At 46.8% G+C, this 23,838-nt stretch overlaps 2 protein-coding genes and 1 long non-coding RNA gene across 5 annotated transcripts in view; 1 reads left to right on the forward strand and 2 right to left on the reverse strand.

Annotated features, from left to right (window-relative positions):
* Positions 1-4,532, forward strand: part of VWC2L (von Willebrand factor C domain containing 2 like) — a 44,332-nt gene extending 39,800 nt beyond the window's left edge. The window contains exon 5 of one of the 2 annotated variants that reach the window (XR_014853339.1): positions 3,646-3,782. Coding sequence is in view for 1 of the 2 variants with exons in the window: in XM_085065723.1 (XP_084921849.1) it covers positions 3,646-3,794 (149 nt within the window). In the remaining variant the exon portion in view is untranslated. Of the gene's footprint in view, positions 1-3,645 lie in introns of both variants that reach the window. The other variant, XM_085065723.1, reaches the window with a different exon arrangement.
* LOC146434299 (uncharacterized) lies at positions 449-21,732 on the reverse strand. Of its 2 annotated transcripts, XR_014853342.1 has the most exons (6): positions 21,132-21,732; positions 20,386-20,517; positions 16,779-16,868; positions 11,208-11,280; positions 4,534-5,611; positions 449-3,280 (listed from the first exon to the last, which is right to left on the reverse strand). It is a non-coding gene; the product is annotated as an uncharacterized LOC146434299 (long non-coding RNA). The 2 variants fall into 2 exon arrangements; XR_014853341.1 differs by lacking the exon at positions 449-3,280 and having other exon boundaries at positions 4,231-5,611.
* Positions 21,733-22,155: 423 nt separating this feature from the next.
* The window catches only part of BARD1 (BRCA1 associated RING domain 1), a 38,987-nt gene continuing 37,304 nt past the window's right edge, over positions 22,156-23,838 (reverse strand). The window contains exons 10-11 of the mRNA XM_085065717.1: positions 23,436-23,533; positions 22,156-22,738 (exon numbers count right to left, since the gene is read on the reverse strand). Coding sequence (XP_084921843.1) covers positions 22,409-22,738; positions 23,436-23,533 — 428 coding nt within the window. The 3' untranslated portion in view covers positions 22,156-22,408. The remainder of the gene's footprint in view (positions 22,739-23,435; positions 23,534-23,838) is intronic.

Below are 23,838 nucleotides of genomic sequence, written 5' to 3' on the forward strand. Positions count from 1 at the left end.
GGAGGGAGGATGCAATAAAGCTCCATCCAGCTCGCTGTGGTGAGCAAAAGAAACCATTTCACTCTGGCAATGCAGAGGATTGCCAGAAAAAAATGCAGAGGAGGTTATTTTGAGAGAGTGCTGGGAAAGAAAAGGTCCAGAGCAGTGGCAGTGCTGGCCCAAATTTAAAGTACTAAAGTCTGACAGGAGAGAGGCAGAACATCCCACAGGAGGGCAGATGTCAGTAGAGGCCCAAGCTGTGTTTTACTCCATTTTGCTAAAAGCCAGGAAGGAGGAAAACAAACCCAATTGCTGTGATTTTTCCCTCACTTCAGCCTCTGACTACAGCTCCTTCCTTGGGTGTGCTCAGGTGATCCTGGGCAGCCCCTGGATGCTTGGTGCTGTTCCAGAGAGGGCTGGTTTGGCCAGTCCCTGTGATTTATCCAAAACAGGTGTCATTTGCCCCCTTTCCCTTGGTGGCAGCATCCTAGGATTTTCTGTTAGACACAGAGGTGCTTGCCAGGTCCTTCCCGGCTCAACAGATGCCAGAGATCAGAGGGAGGGATCATTAGGGTTTAATTATGGATTTGCAGAATTGCCCCATGTCCCTGGCCTGGGCAGGGGTGTGGCTGTGCTGCTCTCCCTGGAACAAGGAATCCCCTCTCCAGCAGGGACCTGAGAGGCACAGGTGATGCTTTTGGTGCATCCCCCTCACCCATCTCCTCCCTGCCTCACCGTGGCTGCTTTGTGCTCCTCCCTGTCCTGGGATAGGGACATTAATGAGGGACATTTTCCTCATTTCCAAATGACCCCCTGGGGAAGCTCAGGAGGGAGAAGAGACCTGGGGCTGTTGGCAGGAGGAAGGGCAGCCATGCAATGGACAGATAAGCAGGATGCAAGGAAAAATAAGCTTTTGCCCGGCTGGCAGCACTCCTTCAGCCAGTCCCAACTCCATCAGCCTTGGCTGATCATGATCCCCACACCACTGGGGTGCCAGAATCCCATGAGGGAGGTGTTGGGTCTGTCTGGGAGGCAAGACGGACTCACCTGTGAGTGAGCAAACCTGCTGGCTCCCTCCCTGCCAGCCTCCCACCTGTTCTCAGCCCCTGGAATGGGCTGGCAGTGCTGTAAATGTGGACAAGGCTGTGTCTGGAGACCAGTGGGGGTGTCAAGGCAGCAATGGCCTCTCAAATGAACATAACAAGCAGAGCAACAAGAGGGAAGATGATCTCTTGCCACCCTGATCTCCAGAGGAAGCTTTTTGTTTATGTTACAATGAAAAGGGGTTTTTTTGCTCTGGGAGCTCAGAGCAGGCTGTTGTGTGGAGGCTGCCCATCCTGGACATCCCTGACATCAGCAGGCAGTCAGAGCATCCCATTAATCTGCCATCCCAGGCATTTATTTCAACTTCAAATACAGCTAGCTGCAGTTATGGGAGTTTTCATGGCATGTGAACCCTGGACATTTAGCAGCAGCAAATGCACTGACATCACCACACTGGGTGTCATAACACAGCCCCAAACACCTGGCTCCAGGAAACAGAGAATTAAACCTGTGGGGAAGAACCCAGGCAGTGGCACAGCCAGCACAGGGACCCAAAGACTCTGAGACAAAGTGTGACAACTTCAGTGGGTTGCCAGAGACATACCACAGTTGGGATCAAGGCCTTTCCAACCAGGATGGTGTCTTCCAGACAGACATCAACTTGGGAAATCTCCAGCTCATGACCAAAATAGGTCATAACTGTTTTAACCTCATGCCTGCAAATAAAAACACAGATACCACGTGTGCATTTGTAGAATTTGTCTGTTCTGTCCACGTTCTTGGCTGGTAGCTCCTGGCTTTAAAGTTCTTTGCAGTTTGGAATGGTTGAGGTTGGAGGGGCTCTTTGGAGCTCATCCAGCTCAAAGCCCAGCTCAAAGCAGCCTTAAAACATCCCCACTCCCACCAGGGCTCCTCCACTGCCAGCAGCCCTGTGTCACCTGTGCTGTGGCTCAACAAGTGCTGTTGAACCTCCTTATTTGGAGTTATAAGCCTGTTTCTTCCTGGAATCCTGATGGAATTCACGAGCTGGCTAGGCCAAGGACGAGGCCGCATGGGGCAACACAGACCCTCCCAGTGGTGCAGCCTTGCCTTCCCAGGGCGTGCCTGTGAAAGGAGGCAGCAGCCCTGGGTACACCTTGTCACCCCAAATTCTGTGCAGGAGCCACACAAGGCATCTGTCTCAGGCCCTTCTGCTGAGGCCTCATGAAGATGGATGTGGAATGTTGCTGTAGAGCTGCATTTGAAGAGGCTGAAAGGTGGGAGGTTCCTTTAAATACAAGTATCACTCAGGCACCCTGAACTGTCTGGTTAAGCCCAGCCCTGCCAAACTTATGGCCTGTTCAGCAAAGGGTCCTGAGGAGCATCTTACTGCAGTCAGAGCACTCTATTTATAAATAGTTCTCTGGACTATAAAACATGGGACTCTGCACTGGACTGGCTACAAGCTCAGCCCATCTCCAGCCTCACAGGGACCCTGTTTCCCTTTCAAACAGCCTTAAGCCTAAAACTTAAGGAACAACTTGCCCATAATTCCATGTCTGTGCACACTCTCACCTTTGGAGTGCACCTCGTGCACTGGAGGCATAGATTAAAACCAGTGGCCAGTTGAGGGGTGACATTTTGGAGCAGCACTCAAATCCCAAAACACTTTTCAAATGTCTTTATGCTTCCCCAATGTCACCAATGCGACTGCCTTGAATTTTTTTGTGTGCTGCTGGCTCTGGCATTAATTCCTGGTACTAAGCAGTGCAGGAGAGAGAGGGGAGGAGGAGAGAGCTTGCAGAGGGATGGATGGGCAGTGGACATATATGGAGAATTCTTGAGGAGGAGGAGGAAGAGGAAAGGGTTTTAAGATCCCTTCCAACCCCAACCATTCTATGACTGGGAAATAAGATCCTGGCTGACTTGCTGCTCAGCTTTGGATACTGTGTGTAATAAAGAAGCAAAAAAAAAACCAAAAAACCCCCAACCAAAAAAAAAATAAACCCCAAAGCAATAATGACCAGATGAAAGTAATTACTCTTCAGGAAAAAAAACCTCCAGATTTTATCAGAAAGCTTATTTGAGAGGTGATGCAATAAATCATGTATGGTTAATAGCTGCAAGCTGGTGGGGGTCCTTGGGATTACTGGTGTTGGAGCATGGCTGCTAGTGGCCCTAGGAGATGAATTTGCTCTGGTCCCTGCAGGCTCACCAAGCTGGAGCAGTGAAGAAGGCTGGGCTGTGTCCTCATGCTTGTCCTCATGATCTTACCCATCTTGCAGCCAAAATTTAAGGAGAAAGAGATCCTAAATTAGTGGTCAACTGAGTAGAAAAAGCTGAGTGCAAATGCGATTTGTTCTAGGGGCTGGGTGCAGAAACAGGGAGGAAAGTTTCAAATCCTTTCTTTTTCCCTTTAGTGCCTGAAGGCAACCAGACAATGAGAGAAGGGATTGCTGTGGGTGACAGGCTCAGCACAGAGCAGGGTGGGAGCGTTGCTGCAGATTTCAGGAGCGGTGGTGGCGTGGCCAGAGCACAGCAAGGGGCTGGGGCTGGGCACCTGCCTGTGCCAGGCTTAGAGCAGAGCTGCTGCCCCCAGTCCAAAACACAGTATTTATGCTGTTCCCCCATGTGTTTTTGCAGGTCCCAACTGCTTTGCAGGCACCACGATAATTCCCGCCGGCATCGAGGTGAAGGTGGACGACTGCAACATCTGCCACTGCCACAACGGGGACTGGTGGAAGCCAGCGCAGTGCTCCAAGCGCGAGTGCCAGGGCAAGCAGGCTCTGTAGCAGCAGCCCCCAGCCAACAGCCTGCTCATGGTGATGCTGATGATGGTGATGATGGTGACAAAGGAACAGCTCTGATGCTGCCCACACGTCTGACCTCCTGCCAGCTGCAGCAGGGTCCCCAGCAAGCCCTGCCAGGGTGCCGCACGAGCAGAGATTTGTACCCACGGGGAAGGGAAGGGAAGGGTCTCCCTGTGCCCCTCCAGCTCTTCTCCCACTTCACACACTCTGTGCCAGGTGTCCAGGTGTCTCCTGAGCTGTTGTGATTCGGTGCTTGGTAGGGATGTGCTGCTCAGACTGGGGGAGGACAACAGCAAACAGCCCGTGCACGTTCTTGGCCTGCCGAGGCCTCCGAGATGCCGATCGATTCACTGCTCTCACTTTCTACAGTGTGGATCGTGGGGTTTTTCACTTTTATTTATTTGAGGGTTTTTTGCTATTGTGATTTTTTTTTTTTTTTTTAAAGCCTCTTCCTAAGCTGGGATCATCGGGACAATACAGCTATGAGTGGAGCAATAGATGGAGCATTTTTATTGTGTCTGTAAGCGCAGGTGGCACTAAGGACAGGAGGGAGGTAGAAATTAAAAGGAATGGGGGGGGTTAAAAAACATCCCAACGGGAATGTAACCTGCAGCAGGACCGAGGTACATGCACAGGTATTGACCAGACAGCCAAGACACAAAGCTGTATCTGTGTTACACTTTCTCCACTGAGTGGGGACAATAAAGTTGAAGACACCTACACAGTCACCGTGACCTTGATGGGAGCAGAGCCCACAGCAGCTGCGTGGGCAGGCTGGGGTGGCCAGCCAGAAGGTGCTCCATGAAAGCAGCATCTTCCCTGGCTTGTCTGTGTGTGATTCCTGGCTGGGGCATCAGTGCTGGAGCACAGGGAGGAGGGTCCCAGCTGTTCCTGGTTCTCGGGCTGAGCATGTGCTCAGCTGCCTTGTCCCATCCCAAGGCTGCTCTCACTGGAGCCAAGGGCAGTGTTTCATTGCCTTCAGTGACAGCAGGTCACAATTAAAGCATGGCATCCCTGCACTCTGGAGGTTTCCAGGAATGTCCCATGGCTGTGGCAGCACTAAACTGGCTCAGCTGGCAAGTAAGACCCTTTGCTGTGGTGAGAGGGAGCTGCCCTGGCTGTCCCTGGGAGCATCCACACTGCTGGTGATGGAGCAAGCCATGGTGCAGTGGTGCTGGGGTGGCTCCTGGTGAGGGATCTCTCTAGAAAGCAGCTGCTCTCTGTGCCTGCCTGCCTGCAGCTGAGGTCCCCATGGAACCCCCAGCAGCTGAGGGTCCCTGTCAGGCTTTTCAGCACTGGCACCTCCTGCTTTCTCAGGCTGAAGCTTCCAGGCGATACTGTGAAAGAAAAGCCACCACTGTCATCTCCCTGCCTGCCCAGGTGAGCGCAGAGGCCTTTCCCATCACTGTCCATGCTTGGCTCCCTGCTTTTTGGTCAAGGCCACGAGGGTGGTGGTGCTTATTTTGTTCAGAGTTCAGACTCCAGTCCAGCACCTGCTCTCGACAGCGACGGCAGCAAATCCTCCCCGCAGCATCCTCTCCGCAGTGGATCAGCACATCGGGCTCGGTTTATACACACTGTTGCCTTTATACTTTTATTTCTTCCCCATTCTGGTGTTTTTCTGGAGGGCAGGGGTGGGATGAGCACTTAGCACAGTGACTGCTGTCCTATGGCTGCACATTGGCTCCCTGCAGGCTGAGCTGGTACCATTAGAGATGTCATCACCACATTTCTTTGTAAGCTGTTGCCTGTCAATGACTACCCAGTTTCAAAACTTTCAAACAATAGTGTGCCTGAAACTAGTGAGAAAAAAAAATCTGTAAAAATGGGAGGGAGGATCCTAGAAACAATATTTGATGTGTAAAAGACTATATTATTAAAAAATTATTTTGTTAAATATAAAGTGTGTGAACCAGCAAAAAAACCCCAAAATTACATATTTGTGGTGTATTTTACTCTGCTGATCATCAGCTCCTCAAGCTCCCAATTCCCCATCTCATCCCTTGCTCCAGTCCCTGTCTCTCCACAGCATTGGTGAGTGTAGCTGGGGTGGGAAGAGCCTGCTTGGAGCCCTGGAAATAGCCATGAGAATCCCATGGATGGGATGGGTTGCTCAGTAAACCAGCTTTGCTTTGCCAGACCAGGACTCCTGTTTGGGGAGCTGCCACAGACCAACACAGCTCCCAGGCTCTTGCTTTAACCACCATCTGGTTCTGCCTTTTACTGGTGCCATTTTATATTTGATGCCATTTCCTGAACATGGAAATTTGCTTTCAGTTCACAAACTCCATTTGGTACCTCCAGATGCATCATTATTTACACTGATTAGTAGTTACTCTAATTAATTACAGCTTAATTACTGTAGTTAATGTTTGTACAGTGCTTGGAACAAGTACAGCACTATACGTGCCACATATTATTATTTTCTTCGTTATTAATTAAGCACCATCTCCATTCCATGCTGTGCTGCTTCATTATTTCCCAAGGAATCACAGCAGCACCCTTATTCCCACCCAGGAGTACTTTTCTCCCAGCTGCCACCAGGATGCTGCAGTGCTGGATTGGCATGGGAAGAGCAGTGGGATTGCTAAGCAACATGGGAATGCTTGGGTTTTTGCCCTTCACTCTTCCAGGGCACCATGTCTGCAGACAAATGGGAATAGAAAGGCTGATGGCCCCAAGGGCCCTGCAGAGTGAGGGAAAAGCCCTGCAGATCCCCTTGTGGATGTGTTTGCAAGGTCTCCATGGCTCAGACTGTAGGAGGGATCTGATTCCCCCAAATCCAGCAGGGTCAGACCCACAGTTCCCCTGAGGGATCCCACAGCTCTTCCCAAGCACCAAGGCATCAGTGCAACAAGGTTTGGGACAGCAGGGAGGAGCGAAGGGCACAAATCCAATTTTCTGGGAAAACGTCCTCTGTTTATGTGGAAAAGTTGCCATATGGAAAAGTCATAGGCAGGGCAGTGTTTCCAGAGCACTGGGGGTGCCTGGGCAGTAGCCCCAAAAATCACTGTCACCAGCTCTGCTTCCCATCAGCCCTTCTCAGGCCAGGGTAGATCCAGAACTGATATCCCATCAGGTGCTCTCCAAATATACTACAGTTTCATCCTCATCCCAATCTTCCTTTCTGCCTTTTTTTTTAACGTTGTAGTTCATTTCTGCCTTTAATTAATCACAGCTCTGGGCCAGCCAGACCCATTAACTACTCTTCTCATTTAGACCTTTCAGAGATGCAGTTGCAGATGCAATTTAATTTGTTGACCCGTGATCGATAGCAATTAATACCATCTCTTTAATCTTGTTGAAAGGTTCGTCTTGGGCTTCCAGAGGCTGCCAGCTGAAGGGAAAGGTGTCTGATACATGTGTTATCAGATGGAGGAGCACAACCTCCTCTGTGGGCACTGTCCTCCCTGTCCCCCCGGGCTGACACTCTTAAAAATACAACAGGTATTTGTCAGAGATGGAGAAGAGGAGATGGCTGAAGGCAAGGGAAGATGCCAAGGGGTAGAGAAGAGCAGGGGGCTTGGTAGGGCAGAAAGTAGGGAAAGGTGGAGTTGATGGGTTGGAAAAAGGAGGGGAGATAGAAAGGATATAGACTAGGAGATGTGGCTAGAAAAGGGAGCCAAAAGGACTCGAGGTGGAGCTGAGGGTGGACAGCTTAGAGGCAGCACCTTCAGCAGGAGCAACAGTGAATTTTGCAGAAGAAACAGATCCAGAGTCAGAAAAAGTCCTTCCCCTTGAGGTTCTTACATCCAAGCCTCTCTGACATGATGCCTTTTTTTGCCCCCCAAATGCAGCAGCTGTGTGCAGCTCCCTCCTCCCCCTAACAGTGGGAAACCCCATCCCAGGAGCATCACCCTTCCCTGTCCTCATTAATAAGCCATTAGTCAAAATTGTTTTACAATTACAGAATTATTTCCTGCACACCCCAGGGGGGACTGACTCAGCTCCAGAGAACAGCAGGGCAATGTCTCTCTCCCCCAAGAAGCTGCAAGGCACACTCCAAACCAGGCTAAGACTGGGAAAATTCCAAACTTTGGGCACTCTCCATCCTACCAGTGCTCCTGAGGCAGCAGCATAGAGTGGCTTCAGTGGCACACAGAGAGCTGAGTGCCCTGGTGACAATCCCCTGGATGCCACTGCAGCAGCCCTTCTCCAGCCACAGCTCTGCTAAAGGTAAAAGCAAAGAGCAAATCCCTGGATTCCAGCACAACAAGAGCAATAAAGTGTTTCTCTTTGGTGGTTGTTAAAGGGGAAAGAGGGCCCATGTGGATCTATGGCAAATGAATGCCCTTTACATGGCAAAAGGACATGGGTTTGCAACAGCAAGTCAATAGAGAAAATGAAAAATTTATCAAGAATCCACCTTCCTTGTGGTGTGGAAGCTTAGCTTTTAAAACACAGGGGATAGAAGGCATGGAAAGGAAGTGCCTGTATTTATATATTTAGGATCATTGAATGGTTGGGGTTGGAAAGGGCCTTTAAAGGTCCATCTAATATACCATAGGAATTTATTTGTATTTGCAGATATACCTCCTTTCTTTAAGAGAAACTGTCTTTTTATCATGACTAATTCCAGTCCCAAAAAGAGCTCTGCTCTCAGAAGATGCCAGTTCAGATGCCCCACCTCAGCCACACACAGACAAAGGGATAATTACGCACTATGAAATTGGAAGGGAAGACAAAACCCCACAAGAAAGCTAAACCAGGCTCCTTTGGGATGGCACAGAATGAGATGCTGTTCAACCTGGCTTTGGACACTCCCAGGGATGGTACAGCCACAGCTCCTCTGGGCACCCTGTGCCAAGGCTTCACCACCCTCATGGGGAAGAGATGTCTACATTTAATTAATTAATTATTTTAATTAGTTATCTGCATCCCTGGGAGCTGTGAGCTGGTATTTTCTTGGCAGTGGGCTTCCCACAGAAGAAGGCAAGAGCATGGATATAGTAGCACCAAGGGACACTGGCAGTTTCAGGGCATCCTTTCCAACACAGCCTTCCCAGTCAGCTCATGGAGCAGCCCTGGAGCTGCAACCTGTGCCTGACCTTTTCTGCACATCACCCCTTGCTGGTGACCCAACCAGTCAGGTGACAGGAGCCTTTCTGATGTTGGCAGCAGATACAGGAGATCTGTATTCCCCTATCTGGGGAAAGGACGGGGAGAGAGGAAGAGCAGCATGAGCTATTAGACTTGTTTCAGTGGGACAAAGCAGGATTTCAGTAATAATTAATGCCACTATTAAAGATCCTCATTTAGATTGTAAGGCATCTGGCACTGGGAAGGACACAGTGAAGGTACTTTTGGTCATTAAACACACACAATGTTCCATGCTGCTGTTCTCTTGACAGTGATAATCCATGAAAGCTTGAAGAGAAACCAGCAGCCCACTCTCTCTCCTGGTTATGCACTGGGATTATCCTGTTACACATATGGATTGTCCCTTCAGGTATTCCAGCAGTGGTTTGGCTCTGTGTTTGGAGAAACACCCAAATCCAAGCCTAGGAAGTTTGGGAAAAGAATCTTAAGAACCTGGAAGGCAAAACTCCAAGGAAGCAGGTGAAAAAGGGGGCTCACCAGGCTTTCCACTGTCCTTCCAAACGATGTGTGATGATCACAGACTTACAGAATAGTTTGGGTTGGAAAGGACCTATAAAGCCCATCAAATCCAACACCCTGCAATGAGCAGGGACACCTTCCATTAGACCAAGTTGCTCAGAGCTCCATCCAACCTGGCCTGGAATGTTTCCAGGGATGGAGCAACCTGTGCCAGGGCCTCACCACCCTCATGATAAAAACCATCTTCCTTGTATGCAGTATGAACTGACCCTCTTTCCATGTAAAACCACAGCCCCTTGCACAACAGGGTGACACAGTGACTTGGCTGGTAAACATCAGTTTGGTTTAAGAGACAGGGGCTGGAGGTCCTTGCCCTTTTCATTACTTGGTGGATGCCCCTCTGCCTTGCCCAAACAGTTTTCTGGACTTCCCAGGGCCTGGCTCTCTTCCTACAGTTTGGCTGTATTTGCTTTTTCTCTTTTTTTTTTTTTTTTCCAAAGGACAAAAGCTTTGGGAAAGGGAAGAGATAAAAATGTGAGGAACTTGCTCTCCTGCAAATAATCCACTCCCATACACGCTGAAAGGCTCGTTTTGCAGTCCATTAAGCTCAAGTTAATGCAGGTAGAGCATGTCTGGCATCGAGAGGATGGTAAAGGTTTCGGGGTTTAATTTTACTCAGATGGAAAATCCTATACGTTCCTGGCTGGTGTCGGCACTTCTGCAGCAGAGCAAACAGGCCCCGCAGGAAGCATGAGGCCAAGGTTAAAGCACTTCTAAGTCAAGATACTGTGATACCCAAAGAAGCAATTTCCCATTGTATTGCGAATCTTCTCGCACTTTATTGGCGTGAATAGAAACTGCGAGCCAAAGGGGTGTGTGGGGAGCCATTGGAGCTGCAGATGGCTTTAAATTCCCCTCACTTTCCCTGGATTCAAGGTTATCCTCCTGCCTTGCCGAGAGCCTGCGCACTCCGGCTAATTGCATTTGCAAACAAACGCTGCCCCTCCCTGCCCCGCCAGCGGGAAAGGAAAGCAAATGGAGACGTGCCTGGATAATTAGGTGTGTTTGTTATCATGCTGGGAAGCTCCATGGGATATTTAAGCCCTCCTAAAAAACATCCTAAATCCCACTGGTTTTGTCAGCAGCCTGAAAAGCAATGAACGGAAGGAGGTGCAGGTGCCTTGGGCAAGGGAGCAGAAGGCATTTAGGGAAAGACAATCCTTAAAAGTGCCATGAGACCATGGGGTTTCCCTGCCTGCTCATCTTGGGTGCTCCCAAGAAGATCCAAGGCTGATGTCCATCCAAGTGGAGCTTGGGGACCAAAGCACCATGAGAAGTCCCACTTCTCTGTGTCCTTCTGGATTTGAGAAAGTGGATCACAAACCAAAGCCATCATTTCCTAGGCCAAAATTCCCCCAATGTTTGTATGCTACCTGTGAGTGTGATGCCTTGCAGCAGAAATACAGGAATTTTTTCTGTGGAATCATGTTAAGAGCAGAAATAAGAAATTTCCGAATGGGAGACAAGATCCTGCAGGTTGGGTCAGGACAGAAATAGAGATTTAGGTGGAAGCAGACATGGATCCTCAGCAGGATTTACCCCAGCAAGGGAAGTCACTACCCAGGCTTGGCCTGTTGCCCCTCTAACCTTGAGCAGGGCACAGAGAAGCTTTGAGAAACCAACCCACGCCACAGACTTGTTCTGTCATTTTCTCAGACACACTCTTCAAGTAGTGTCACCCAACCAGGACATTTGGCCTTAACTTTTGAGACTAAAAACACTCTTTTGAGAATAAAAACACCTGCAGAACATAACACAGAGCAAATATTTTGCTACCTCCATGTGCAGGGGCCACCAGTGGGCTACATTGCTGGAGGGAAGCCTTGAGGTGTCACAGCTTTTCTGTTACCTGTGAAGAGAAAAGAGAAACCAAGCAGGTTAGAGAATGTGAAAGAAAGGAACATGAAAACAACTGAGCCACATTCCCTTCAAACAAACAGAAATTTGGACCAGAAGCTGCTCCTGAAGAAGATGCAGAACTAAAAACTGGCCTCATGAGAAGATGCTACATCCAGCACCAACAACACCAGGTATCTCTCCCCATTCCCAAGACATGATCTTAAAATCTCCATTCCCCACAGGAAGTTACTCCCACAGCAAGAGGCCCCTCCATCCAATTTTCTCATATCTATTTGAATAATAATAGTATTTAGTGATAAATGTATCTTAATCTGCTGCCAGGTAATCTGCACCACCTCTCTACCCTGGAAACCAGTGCCTCTTGCAGGTAGAAGTGACCTTGGTACCTTTCCAGGTGTTATTTGGATGCACTGAGTAACATCAAAGTGACAATGGCTGGACAGATCACACCAAAACCCAGGACAATTTAGTGATATTAAATTACTGCATAGCCTCAAATTCCTAAAGAGAAGCAGCTGGTATAAAAGTGATGCAACTATCAATGCAACGTATTATGAGTTTTATTCTTGCTGGTTTTTATTAACAGATTTTTCATCCTTGCCCTGCTGTGGAAATGCTGCACGATAAAGGGTGAGGGCTCTCTCACCTGCAAAACAAGAGCTTTATGGCCTGGCCTGAAATAGATCATTTGCAATGACAACAAGTTCTGTTAATAAAGTTGGGGGCTAGGAAATCTCAGGGAGCTGTGTTTCATATCACTGCAAGAGAGCTAACTTTGGGGAGGAAAATGAAATGTTAACCAAAAAGCCATTTCCAAGAGAAATAGTCCCTCTGTACATCATCAAACTAATAAAAGTTACATGCAGTCATGTAACAGAAGGAAATTCTTCCTTCTCCTGGTCACAAATCATTGTAACCCCATTTCTTCGTGTTCTCAGGCTCAGAACACAATTGCAGGCTTCTATCAGCTTTGTTGGTGAATTTATGCAGCTCTTTACTGCTCACCTATTTCTCATCTCGGTCTTTTTCATTAGTGAATCACGGAAGCATTAATTAACTTTTAAGAGGCAGATAGCAGGTTTGTTTTTTCTTCTGTCTATCACTTAATCAAAGGTGGGCCTGAGTTGTTCAGTGGTAAGTGGAAATCCAGAAATGGAGTACAGCTACATTTCCAGGTTGTGCTTTACATACCCAGCAGGAAACAATATAAAATTTTAAATGAAAGGAAGGGACCTAAAGAAGCATCTGTCTCCAGAAGAGGCCCAGCCTTTACCAGCTCTCCTGCAGATGCTTTACAAGTTAATTTTTTTGTGGAAAATAAAACCTACTGTAGTGACTGAAGAGGAACAGAGCTCTTTGGAAAACCTGACTCAAGGCATCAGGTTGCTGGAAGTCTTGGCAGCAAATGAAAAGGAAGTCTGGAGATGCACTTTGGTCTTGGTGATTGAGGAGTGGAAGAGCTCTGGGGTGGACAGCTGTGGTGCTGCACAGCTTCACACTCTGGGAAATGGAATGGCCTGGGCAGGAAGGGACCTTAAAGATCATCTCATTCCACACCCTGCCATGGACAGGGACACCTCCCACTACCCCAGGTTGCTCCAAGCCCTGTCCAACCTGGCCTTGGACACTTCCAGGGATGGAGCAGCAACAGCTGCTCTGGGCAACCTGTGCCAGGGCCTCTCCAGAGAAGAGTTTCTTCCTGACTCTAATCTAAACCTGCCCTCTGTCAGTTTGAAGTCATCACCCCTTGTCCTATCACCTCATGCCAGTAAATGGCTTGTGTAGAAGTAGTTTGAATGTTCAGGGAGAACAGATGTTTGTGATGGGTTCACATAAAAATTCCATTTATTATTATTGAAACAATAAACAGTGTAGGCTCAGCACTTCTGAAAAGTCTGTGGTGTTTTCAAGACTGACATCCTGAACTGAGATAGAGGAAACCAAAGCACCCAAAGTACTTCAATGTGATTAAATCAAGGGCACAGGCATGGGCTGGAGCCTGGGTGTCTCTGGATCCTAACCTCAATGCCAGACACCAGGATGTCAGAAAATGTACAACAATAACAAAATCACAGATTCATTTTGGTTGGAAAAGACCTCTGAGACCATGGAATCCAACCTGTGACCGATCCCTAAAAACACTGCAGGAGAGCTCCATCAGAGTGGAACAGATCTCTGCCTTGTCACCAGGCAAACCCTCTGATGTGCCCTGCCAAGGCACAAATCCCTGCATGTGTGCCACCTTTCTAAATGAAATGTTACTGCAGCAACAGATCTCAAGTGTCCCCCGAAGGCACGCGGTTCGATATTTATAATCACTTAATAAACACATGAGAAATGGCACAGTGCAGCCCTACATAATCTGTGTGCAATGATCCTTGGTGACAAAGTTTAAGTGACCAAATTCTTTTCCAGGTCTAATGATATTTTGCTCTAGTAAGCCAGTGATATATCTCATATGGCAAAAATAAAGCACTCATGCATAAAATTAATACAGTAAGCTCTGAAGTCATAAAGCTTTCAGTCTGTGATATATGAGATGAGAAAATGACCAACATGTAATTCAAGTTCTCCCAGCACCTTATTCCCGACAGGTTATAGGGTCACCTGGGCATTGCATGATCAATCCAGGCTGTTCCAGATGGATATGAATTATTAACCAACCAGTTCAGGGAGCCATCTGGGTCATGTGCATGAAATGCCCTGAGAGGACACAGGTGGCAGGTTCTCCTCATGGAGGTCAAATGTTTCTGTTCTTTCCAAACCTGCATGAGAAAACTTCCAGCAAATTGCTTCCATCCATTTTGTTCCCCGCTTTCCTGTCAGAAAGGCTCATGATGTGACAAAAGGCCTTTGGTCCAAGACTACGTGCTGAAGTAGCTGGGCTTCTTTCTAGCTAGGCTTCCCAATCGAACAGCAGAAACACAATTCCCATGTTGGCCTCCAATATAATTGGAATGACTTGTTAGAAGTCCTCAAAAAGCATGACAGCAATGTGCACAAGTAGCCTGTGCCACACACTGCTCCCAGAAAGGGACCTTAAAGCTCATCCCATTCCACCCCACTGCCATGGCAGGGACACCTCCCACTATTCCAGGCTGCTCCAAGCTCCTTCCAACTTGGCCTTGAACACTTCCAGGGATGGAGAACCCACAGCTCTCTGGGCAGCATAATTACACCCAGTAGTGAGCAATGCTGCAATTACCTCTCTGCAGGTGTGTTGCACACTTGATTGCAAGTAACTCAGGCATCAGAAATCCAACCCCCAATAAAAGCACAGACACTGCTTGCTCTGACTGTGGGTACAGCAGGGATTCCACACAAGGACGTGCTGTAGACTCCATGGTTCTGCAATCCAGCCCATGTTTCAACCAGAAAAATAATTATCCTGTGCATGTGAGATGATCAAAGTTCTCAAAAAAAAAAAATCAAACTCCAGCTCCTCAATCAGGAACGCTGCCAAGCTATCGAATCAATAGGGTTGTTAGATACTTGAAGTATGGGATCATGTGAAAGCTATCAAATGATTTCTTTGTTAATAAACTGCTACAGTAATTACCATTAGAATAGGAATGGAAAGATATGGATCAGAAATGGAACACTGTGAATGGTTTCTCATTAAGTGAAATTTAGGCCTATGGGAATTTTTCCTTTTCTCTTGGCCGTGATTCTGTTACATTTTGAACTTGCATGCCCAGAGCTGCTCATGCACCCTGCTCTGTAAGCCCCCATTTCACCTAAAAATCTTCATGTCACTGAGTCTTCAGTAGAGATATATTTTTGCCTACCTCCTCTGCCCCATGGCAAAGGGGGACAGGGAATGGGGGCTGCAGTCAATGCACCACACACTGTCTCTGCTGCTGCTTCCTACTGTACATGGGGGAAGCTTCTGGCAGCTTCTTCTCCCAAAACCTTGCTGTGCAAACTCAACACACACAGAGACAGGAGGTATCACAGCACCACGACCCAGATTACTGACTTCCAAAGGTCTGCTGTGCTAAAACATAGTGTTTCAGTTAAAGAACGTGGCAAGTTCTTCAAATCATAAACACATCAGGAGGCAAAACAAACAGCCAGCCCTGCTCCAGCCCTCCTACTTGCCACTTGGGATCATTAGAGTAATAGATTTTTTTCACTGAAAACTTGACCTTGTCTAAAATGCAGGTCAGAGAATGCAATGAGATGCTCACAGGGTTCAGCTTCACTCTAATTAGTGGGACAGAAATTGTCATGCTGGCTTCAGGGGGAGGACTGAGAAAACCACTTGCTGCAGGTGGAGGAACAGTCTGGCTGTCAAAGCCAGCTCAGCTGCCCACACCACCATCCAAACTTCCCTGACATCCCTACTCCTTCAACCTGCCCATAGCTGAGAGAGCACACAGAAGTAGGAGATGCCAAGCAAGTAATCCTGAGCAGGTCTCAAAACCCCCAATCCTTTTTAAGAGGAAGAGAAAGGTTGTGGAGGCTGGAAAACACCTGACAGGTATCACTGAAAATCGGCAAATCCCACTTTACCCACAGTGCTTAGACAGGACCATATTAATAGCCCCACAGCTCTGCACATAGAGAATTTCAAGTGCTTCCAGACCCTTTCCAGACCTAATGTATTTAATGAAATTGGTTGTCTTCTACTAGCACATAAAGAAGAAGGGGGAAAGAGGACTAATGGATGTACATTAACCTTTTGGTACTAGATTTCCCGATACTAGCTACTAATGCAAAATGCATTAGAGGGAAACGCCTGGGACCAGAGTGTGGAACTGCTGCAATGCTGGGAATAAGTCTGAATTTCTGAAGTGGCACAGCAGGGACCCATGCAAAGGTGGTTGCAAGTTCAAGATGATCAAAGAGAGCTCACCAATCTGCTTTGGGCAGAGAAACCCCGCAAAATAGGGTCTGGAGAGGTGAGATTCAGAAACTGAGCTTTGCAGCTGCCCCTTTAGCAGGGGAATTTTGTTGTTCAACCCAAGAGCAGAGCTTTGGAACCCCTGGATAAAACCTCTTCCATTGCCAGACAAATGCTGATGGGCAGTGCAGCACATGAGCTCCTCCCCAAGTTCTTGTGCTGGCCTGGGCAGCACCAAAACAATGATTTCTCTCCTCCAGTAGGTACAAAATTATCTTTTTTTAAAGATCATCTGTTTGAAGATGAAAGAAATACCAGGAGCAGCCTAGACATGGTGTGAAGCTGGAAAAAAAGAGATGGGAGTGACCATGGCAATGAGGAAACAAAGAGCCAGTACTGCCTTGCCTGGCTTTCAGCAGAAACTGTGGTTCCTTCCAGCTTGTGGATCTTAGTGTGCCTCAGCCACAGCAGCTGAAGCACAGCAGGAGCTGCTGCACCTGATCCCTTATTCACTTAGGCGTGAATTTGGGAGCTTCAGCTGCATTTTGCATTCACAGCCTGTCTTTGCAGCCCAAATCCTGCCTGAAGTACCTGACTGCAGGCTCTCAAAACCAAGGGAAAACACAAGGCTGTGTCCAAACCTGGTCCTGCTGGAGAGCTGACTGCAGCTGAGCTCCCTGTGCCCATTCTTTGTGCACCCTAATGAGGCCTCGTGCTGAAACACATGGGCCCTGTAAGGAGGAAAGAAAAGCAAGGTTATGGGCTTTTCCTTGGATTTGACAAATGTGGATGGAATTCAACAAGAGCAAATAAATCCTGACCCCTTTCCTCCCCCCACCTTCTCTGGCTGTTTGATTAGAGTCCCTCAGTGGCTGCAGAGATTGGTAAAAGCCTGTGTGTCCCATGCTGGCCCAGGGTGCAGGGTAGGCCCAAACACCCAGCCAGCTCCTAGGGCAAGTCTGGTGTCCTGCTGATGGCCAGGAGACCAAATCTGTAGCTCCCAAAGCCTGAGCTAGGTAGGCACAGGCCACTTCTGAGCCCCAGACACTGCAGTAGCTGCTAATTCTGTGTAGGCAGTTCCTCCATCTCTCCTTATTGAGTTGTTTCACTCTTGAAAGAGGCTGCAAAAAGCCATCACTGGAAAAACCCCAAATGTTCATTGCAGGCTCTTCCCAGGTGTTTTTACCACACTTAGTGCAACAGGTACACAGCAAGTTAAGAACCAGAGACCTGAAACCTTGTACTGTGAGAGGACTGAGCTGGGGAGAACATCTGCCTCCAATTTTGCAGCTAAACAAAACTGTAATTTAATAAAAGCCTTCTGCCTACAACCACAGATAAAATTGTTCAAGCTTGGCTGGGTTTAAAACCAGAACCTGGCACCTCTTCAGAAGCACGTTAGTGAGCTTAGGGTAGAAAATCTTCCCATTCTGACAGACACTGCTGCTGGGAGTCAACTACTGAGAGCAGGAAGGAAGCATTTAATTAGGCACAGGGTCCAGAAGCAAAGTACATGGGGGTCAGGGGCAATATTTGCATTAATAACAATATTGTTTGAGAGAGAGCTTAAAAAATGATGCATGTCACTAAGAGTAGCTGGTGTGAATCCAGCCATGCAGGTGAGCTTGGCTTTACACAGCCAACCTGAGGGTAAAGGAAGGAGTTCAACTCAGAGCACAGCCTGGCTCTTTTGCACTCTCCCAATCCTATCATCTCCTGCTCTCTTACAACAAGCCTGGGGGACACAGCCAGGCAGAGCATATGGCATTCCCTTGCTGTACAAGGGAAGAAAAAGATCCAGCACTGCAGACTTATTGAATTAAACATTATTGTGGCTAATGCAATCAATAAAGCATTGATTGCATTATCCATATTAATATTTAATTCAATTAAAAGGCCCACAATTTTTTTAAATGTTCCTTCAGATCTTTTATGCTGCAGAATTAAATTTTGCTGGACCATGAATTCCAGCTAGACCCAAACTATAGCTGATCTGGGTTTCTCCTGGCACCAGCTGTTCAAAGCTGACACTTCAGCAGAGCAGGAAGAAACCATTTCCCTGGTCAGGCTGCCAGTAGCCCCCAGTACAAACCCTGCAGAGACTGGGACCCCTGTCAGGGGACTGGGAAGCACAGAGTTGTGTATGGCAATCCAAAAAGCTTAGCTCAGAGGCCTTCCTGGTGCAACTCAGCCCCCAGAAGAGGCAGCCTCACACCTGCTCCCCCCACCAAATAATCTGGATCTTCTGAGAATTAACTCATCCCAGCTGTGGAGCAGAGCTCTTCCCACAGCCACTGGAGCCAGCCATCCCAACCCCTGCTGCACAGCAAGCCCAGGGCAGCAGCCACCCCGTGGCCTCAGCATCTCAGAGCAGGCAATGACAGCAGGGTCTCACACACACAGCGGGAGCTGACGGCTCTCTGCTACTTCATCAGACCAGACCTCCTGCCAGGAATTAAATTGAAGCACACAAAGTGCATCTTCTCTGTAGGAAAAACAGGAAAAAAAATAAATAAAGGTGGGGAAGCTTCCTCCCCTTCTTCCATCTGATTACACACAAAATGTTCTTCTGCTTTTAAGGGCAATTTAACACCAGTTAAACTACCGTTAATTTAAATCAAACAAGTCTGAAAAGATAGAACATGCTGCACTGCTATTAAAAACAACTGAATCTTCATTTGTTCCATTGAGACACTGCTGCCCACTTCCAAGCCAATACTATCTGGCTATCCAAAGACCTCTTGCTGTAGTTTTTAAGCTGGTATTTAAGCCTGCTTTGTTAGCTTTTTAACACATGCAGCCCCCTTAGGTCTCAAAGATTCAAACCTTTCCATCAAACTGCTTATGGGAGTACAGGCAGAAGAAGGACAAAGGGCCAAACTGATTAATACCAATGAATGTGACATGGCATCCACCCCATTTCCAGGTGATCTTGCAGCCCTGAAGTACAAAATAGCCTAAGGAGATAAAAAGGAAAAGCTTTGTTCTACTGTGTTTCACAGATCTGTCCTCAACAAGATGCCAAGATGCTGCTACCCAGACTTTGCTGGCAGTTCAGCCAATGGACAGGACAGGCCAGGCCAGAACAGCTCCTGCCCAGCAGCTCTGTCAGCACTGCAGGGCTGGCAGTGAGGAACTGATGTTTCCCTTCCCTCTGCCACCCTGGCAGCAAAGCTAGCCCACAGGAGCTGGAAGCAGCACAGCAAGCACAGGCAGGAGGACCAGATGATCCCTATGTTTATACATTTCCCCCAAATAACCCACACCAATGTGCAGTTTTACAGCAGGCTGCAGCTTCTATGCAGACAACTTTGTCCTGAGCAGAATGTGTGCAGGAATTTCAATAGCCAAGATGCAGTCTTCTCCTGGAAGACTGCCACACAAAATAACTGTTCCAAAATAAGCTTGGTCTTCAGTGGAAGATGCTTGAAAATCATTAACCTGAGGAAGAACTCCTTGCCTGTGAGGGTGGGGAGGCCCTGGCAAAGGTTGCTCAGAGAAGCTGTGGCTGCTCCATGCCTGGAAGTGTGCAAGGCCAGGGACACTGGACAGGGCTTGGAGAAACCTGGGCTAGTGGAAGGTGACCCTGCCCATGGCAGGGGAGGGGATGAGATTTGGGGTCCCTTCCAGCCCAAGCCATTCTGTGATTCGCAGTATTTTTGATCAACAAAAATATCTATAGTCCAGAATGCAAGTCTTGGACTTCTATCTCTTCACGTGAGGTAATGACCACTAGATGATCTTTAAGGTCCCTTCCAACCCAAACTATTCTATGTTTCTATGAGATGCCTCAATCATCAGTGCACATTAAGTACATGCAGGTTAGCAGAATACTAATATAAATTCATGTTACAGGCTCTGCAAGGTTCTGCATTAGATTCTGCATTAACCTTTTAATAGATTTTATTTGATAAACTAATCTACTCACTGCTTCTGATTAAGCCAGGCTACTACAGCCATCAGGGCCACAAGTCTCTCACACTTCCTGAAACACCTCTACCATGTTGAGCCTGCCTCCTCCTCCTTTCCTTTAGTGCACCTGGGTTTTGGACTAGAAGAGACAGTGAGAAATGATCCCCACACACTCCTTACCACTCGTGAGTTTATAGCCTGGCTTTCAGGAGCCAAAATCCATCCAATGGATTAAGGGACTTGATCTATCCTTACTACAAGGCTCTTCTATCAAGTGCTATCCCTCTGCTTTCAACAATGAGCAGTAGCAAATTAAGCAGGGTCTGTGTCACTAACCTCCAAGTTTGTGTACTTGCAGTGCTTCAGTAGGGTTTGGCACCTGCTGTAACTCTGGCATCAAAATATACTGTGAGGCTCTTCAAGGCTACATCTACATAAGCTGATCACGCTCTGAATTCCTGCAGAGACCTGAAGGAGATGGGCCAGAGTTAATCTTGGGTAAGGATCTCTCCTCAGTATGACATGCAGTGACTCTTAATGTGATTGGAGAGAAACTCTGCTTGGTAACACAACTGGATTCAAGGGAACAAGGACGAGGTTCAGAGCACGGCTTAAAAAAGCCCAAAACGCTCATGGCAATTTTCCAACTGAGCTGCTTTTCATCTGCCAAGGAACAATGGCTCTTAAAATCTGTGAAAGTGCTGCCTCTACTTTAGGCCACAGAGCAGGAGTTTTTGCTCCTGATACAGAGCAAAAAAGCTCCATTCTTAAAAATTTTGCAGACATTCACTGCTACTTTTGCAAAGAACACTGTATTAGGTATATTGATGTGCTATGAAATGCCAAGCTAAAATGTGCTATAACTGCTAAGACAAATGCCCAAGTCCACACACTATCGACTTGGTACCTCATTCTCTGCCAGTGTTTATCTGCACAAAACCCCACACCCCATCAATCCCATGGGCTGTGCCATTCATTAATGAGCCCTGCATTTAGTGAAGAGCAATGACTCAGTCTAGCAAAAGTGACAGATCAAGATACTCCAGCACCTCAAACCTAGCAGATGCTATTGAAAACTGTACCTGTTCTACCTGGTGTGTATTACAGTTCTAAGAGTTCTACAAGGCACAGCATGTCCAGCAGCAATGGTGACAGAAAGCAGCTCTCCTCCTCTGCAAAAGCATATAGTGGGTGTGACACACGACCTTCACAGCTGCACTGAGCTCACAGAACTTTTGCACTTTCATTTACCTGTTGAGATATGTATGGGATATGTATGGAATATGCACTTATTCTGCTGCTAAGCTCATGCAATAGATGCTCCAAACTTACTGCACACAAAAAATTTTCATTATTACAAGCAATACAAAAGCAAACATACAAAACTTTTGTTTTATCCCACAACCATCATTCTTATTGTGTATTATTACAAAACACCATTTTTCAATTACAAGTTCACAAACGAAGGCAATACAAAGCTACAAAACATTACATAAGAGCACAGACTGAGGGAGTAAGATTCTGACAATAACTTATGAGCCATTATGAGAAATATTGCAACAAATATGAAATAATCAAATATTGATCCAGTGTAGCCAGCTGCTTAGGTGCAACTGTGCAATTCTTTTGTGATCACTGTATTTTTTTTCTTTAAAGTAGCCATGAAAGCAACCATCCAAATCTACAAAAGTGAGCAAGGCATTAAACTCTTTACAAGTAAGTAAATTTTAGACCAAGATTTTTAAATAGACTGTTCTCAAAATTGTCTACTTCTAGATGAATTCAGGCCATTAATTTAACTTTGATTTCTACAAGACTTATCCCTTATTCTTTTGCCAAGAATTTCCAGCAAAATTCAGTTGTAAGAAGTTATAACAGATGTCACATGTCACCTGACATGCCTGCACAGATTCAAACGCATGGAGTCCTGTTTTTATAAAAGAATACAAATTCTGGCCTGGGAAACCTTGATAAATACAGTAGATCCTTATCAACTGATGTTTAACACAACATAAATAGGGTCATGCTCAATTGCCTACAAAGGGCTGGTTCAAATCAAGAAAGCAAAAGGTTTCATTTTGCAAAATCACAGTTACAAAATGTCAGTGATTATTTATTAAGCATTTATTAGGCTGAATGCAAAAGTAAAGCATACTAAACAAGCCAAGGCACACTTTTCAATTGTCTGCTCTATTGTATGTTAATTTTTTTCCTGCATATCAGTAATCGTAGTAACTCACTTAAATGCTCCAAAACTCTCCTGAATCCAAACCAGAAATCACAGCTTCAGAGCAGTGTTTGCCAGAGCGTCCCAGCTGCTCAAGATTCACCCCATTTTACAGCTTTGCTCTCGAGATGTTCACTTCACAGGCAGGAGCTGGAATGACACCACACAGTCGATCAGCCAGCTGGAGGGAGCCATCCACACCTTGCCCTGCCGGATTTTCTCTGGCTGGAACTTGGAAGCCACGTCATAGATCACATATTGAGTGCAGAGCCTCTGGTCAGAGGTGGGCTCTGCATGGTAGGCCACGGTGTTGATGCTCTGTGTCACATCACTGTCTGGCTTGGGCTGCCTGACCAGAACTTGGCCTCCTGCTGCTTTCACCAGCTCCATCAGATCACTCTTCTGGTGCCATTTGAAAGGTCCCAAAAAGTAGAAGTAGCATCCGTCAAACAATTTTGGCAGCTATGTGGAAGAAAAAAAAAAGCATAAATACAGGACTTCACGATTGAACAGAGAGGAAGAAAGTGGAAAGGAAAAATCAGTGCATATAAAAAACCCTACAATTTAAAATAACCACCACTGGAAACTAGAACAGTAGCTTAACATGCAAGCTTCTCAGGATAAGTATGCAATCAAGAAAAGCTTGTTTACATGGTAAATTCTTGCTTCTGTTTAAATACTTCCCAGCACAACAGGGTTTGAACTATGAGTTAGGAATATTTACAGCTACTGTTACAATGCAGTTAATGAATCCTCCAGTGTAATAGAGCAAGTAACTAGGAATGAGCCCAGTTAAATATAGAAGTGGCCCTAAATGGAAACAAATAGTAATAAAAACATTTTTCTTCCAACTTTCAGAACTAGGTTCTAAAGCTGAGCAGAGAAGGCCAAAGCAGCATCACTTCCTGTCCCACCTGGGGTAACACAGTGAGTGCAATGCAGTGTTCCCCTGACAAGGTTACAGCAACATCTCCACTAATGGAGAAAAATGACAGCTTTATGGGTGTTCACAGCTCTTTGGATCACCTTGCACATAATCAAATCTCTGTACAAGACCACATTAAAATTTTACATCTCCTGCACCTCTGCATGTGGCAAAGGGCAGAGCTGCCCCAGCCCAAGGTCATCAATGCAGGCTGTGTGGAGCAATAAAACCCACCAGCTGCTCCCGGTTCAGCCGCCCTCGCTGGGGGCCACCTTGGACTTCATACTTCTCTTCTTGTTCTCGAACTGAGCTCTGCAGACAGGCTTGTACCCCTGCAAAAAAAACACAATTAGGGACCCCAGGGTTTCAGAGAGGCTTGTATGTCATTTTAGGGACTAAAGAGTTGTGCTAAGATAAAATTATTACAATGCAACACGTTACATCCACACAGCAGCAGAGTTTGAGTGCTTTAGCAGTTTGCTTTTAAAACTTGAAAAAATTTACAACAGTGCCTGAAGATGCAAGTGAGATGGAGAGAAGTAATATCACACTGAAAACAGTGCTATAAACACCAGGAATTATTAGCTCTTCCTCTTACCCTCTAAAGGTCAACCACTTAATGTCAAATGTCAAATTG

This window comes from Lichenostomus cassidix, chromosome 7 (assembly GCF_008360975.1).
Source record: "Lichenostomus cassidix isolate B80296 chromosome 7, HeHo_3.0, whole genome shotgun sequence".
NCBI lineage: Eukaryota > Metazoa > Chordata > Aves > Passeriformes > Meliphagidae > Lichenostomus > Lichenostomus cassidix.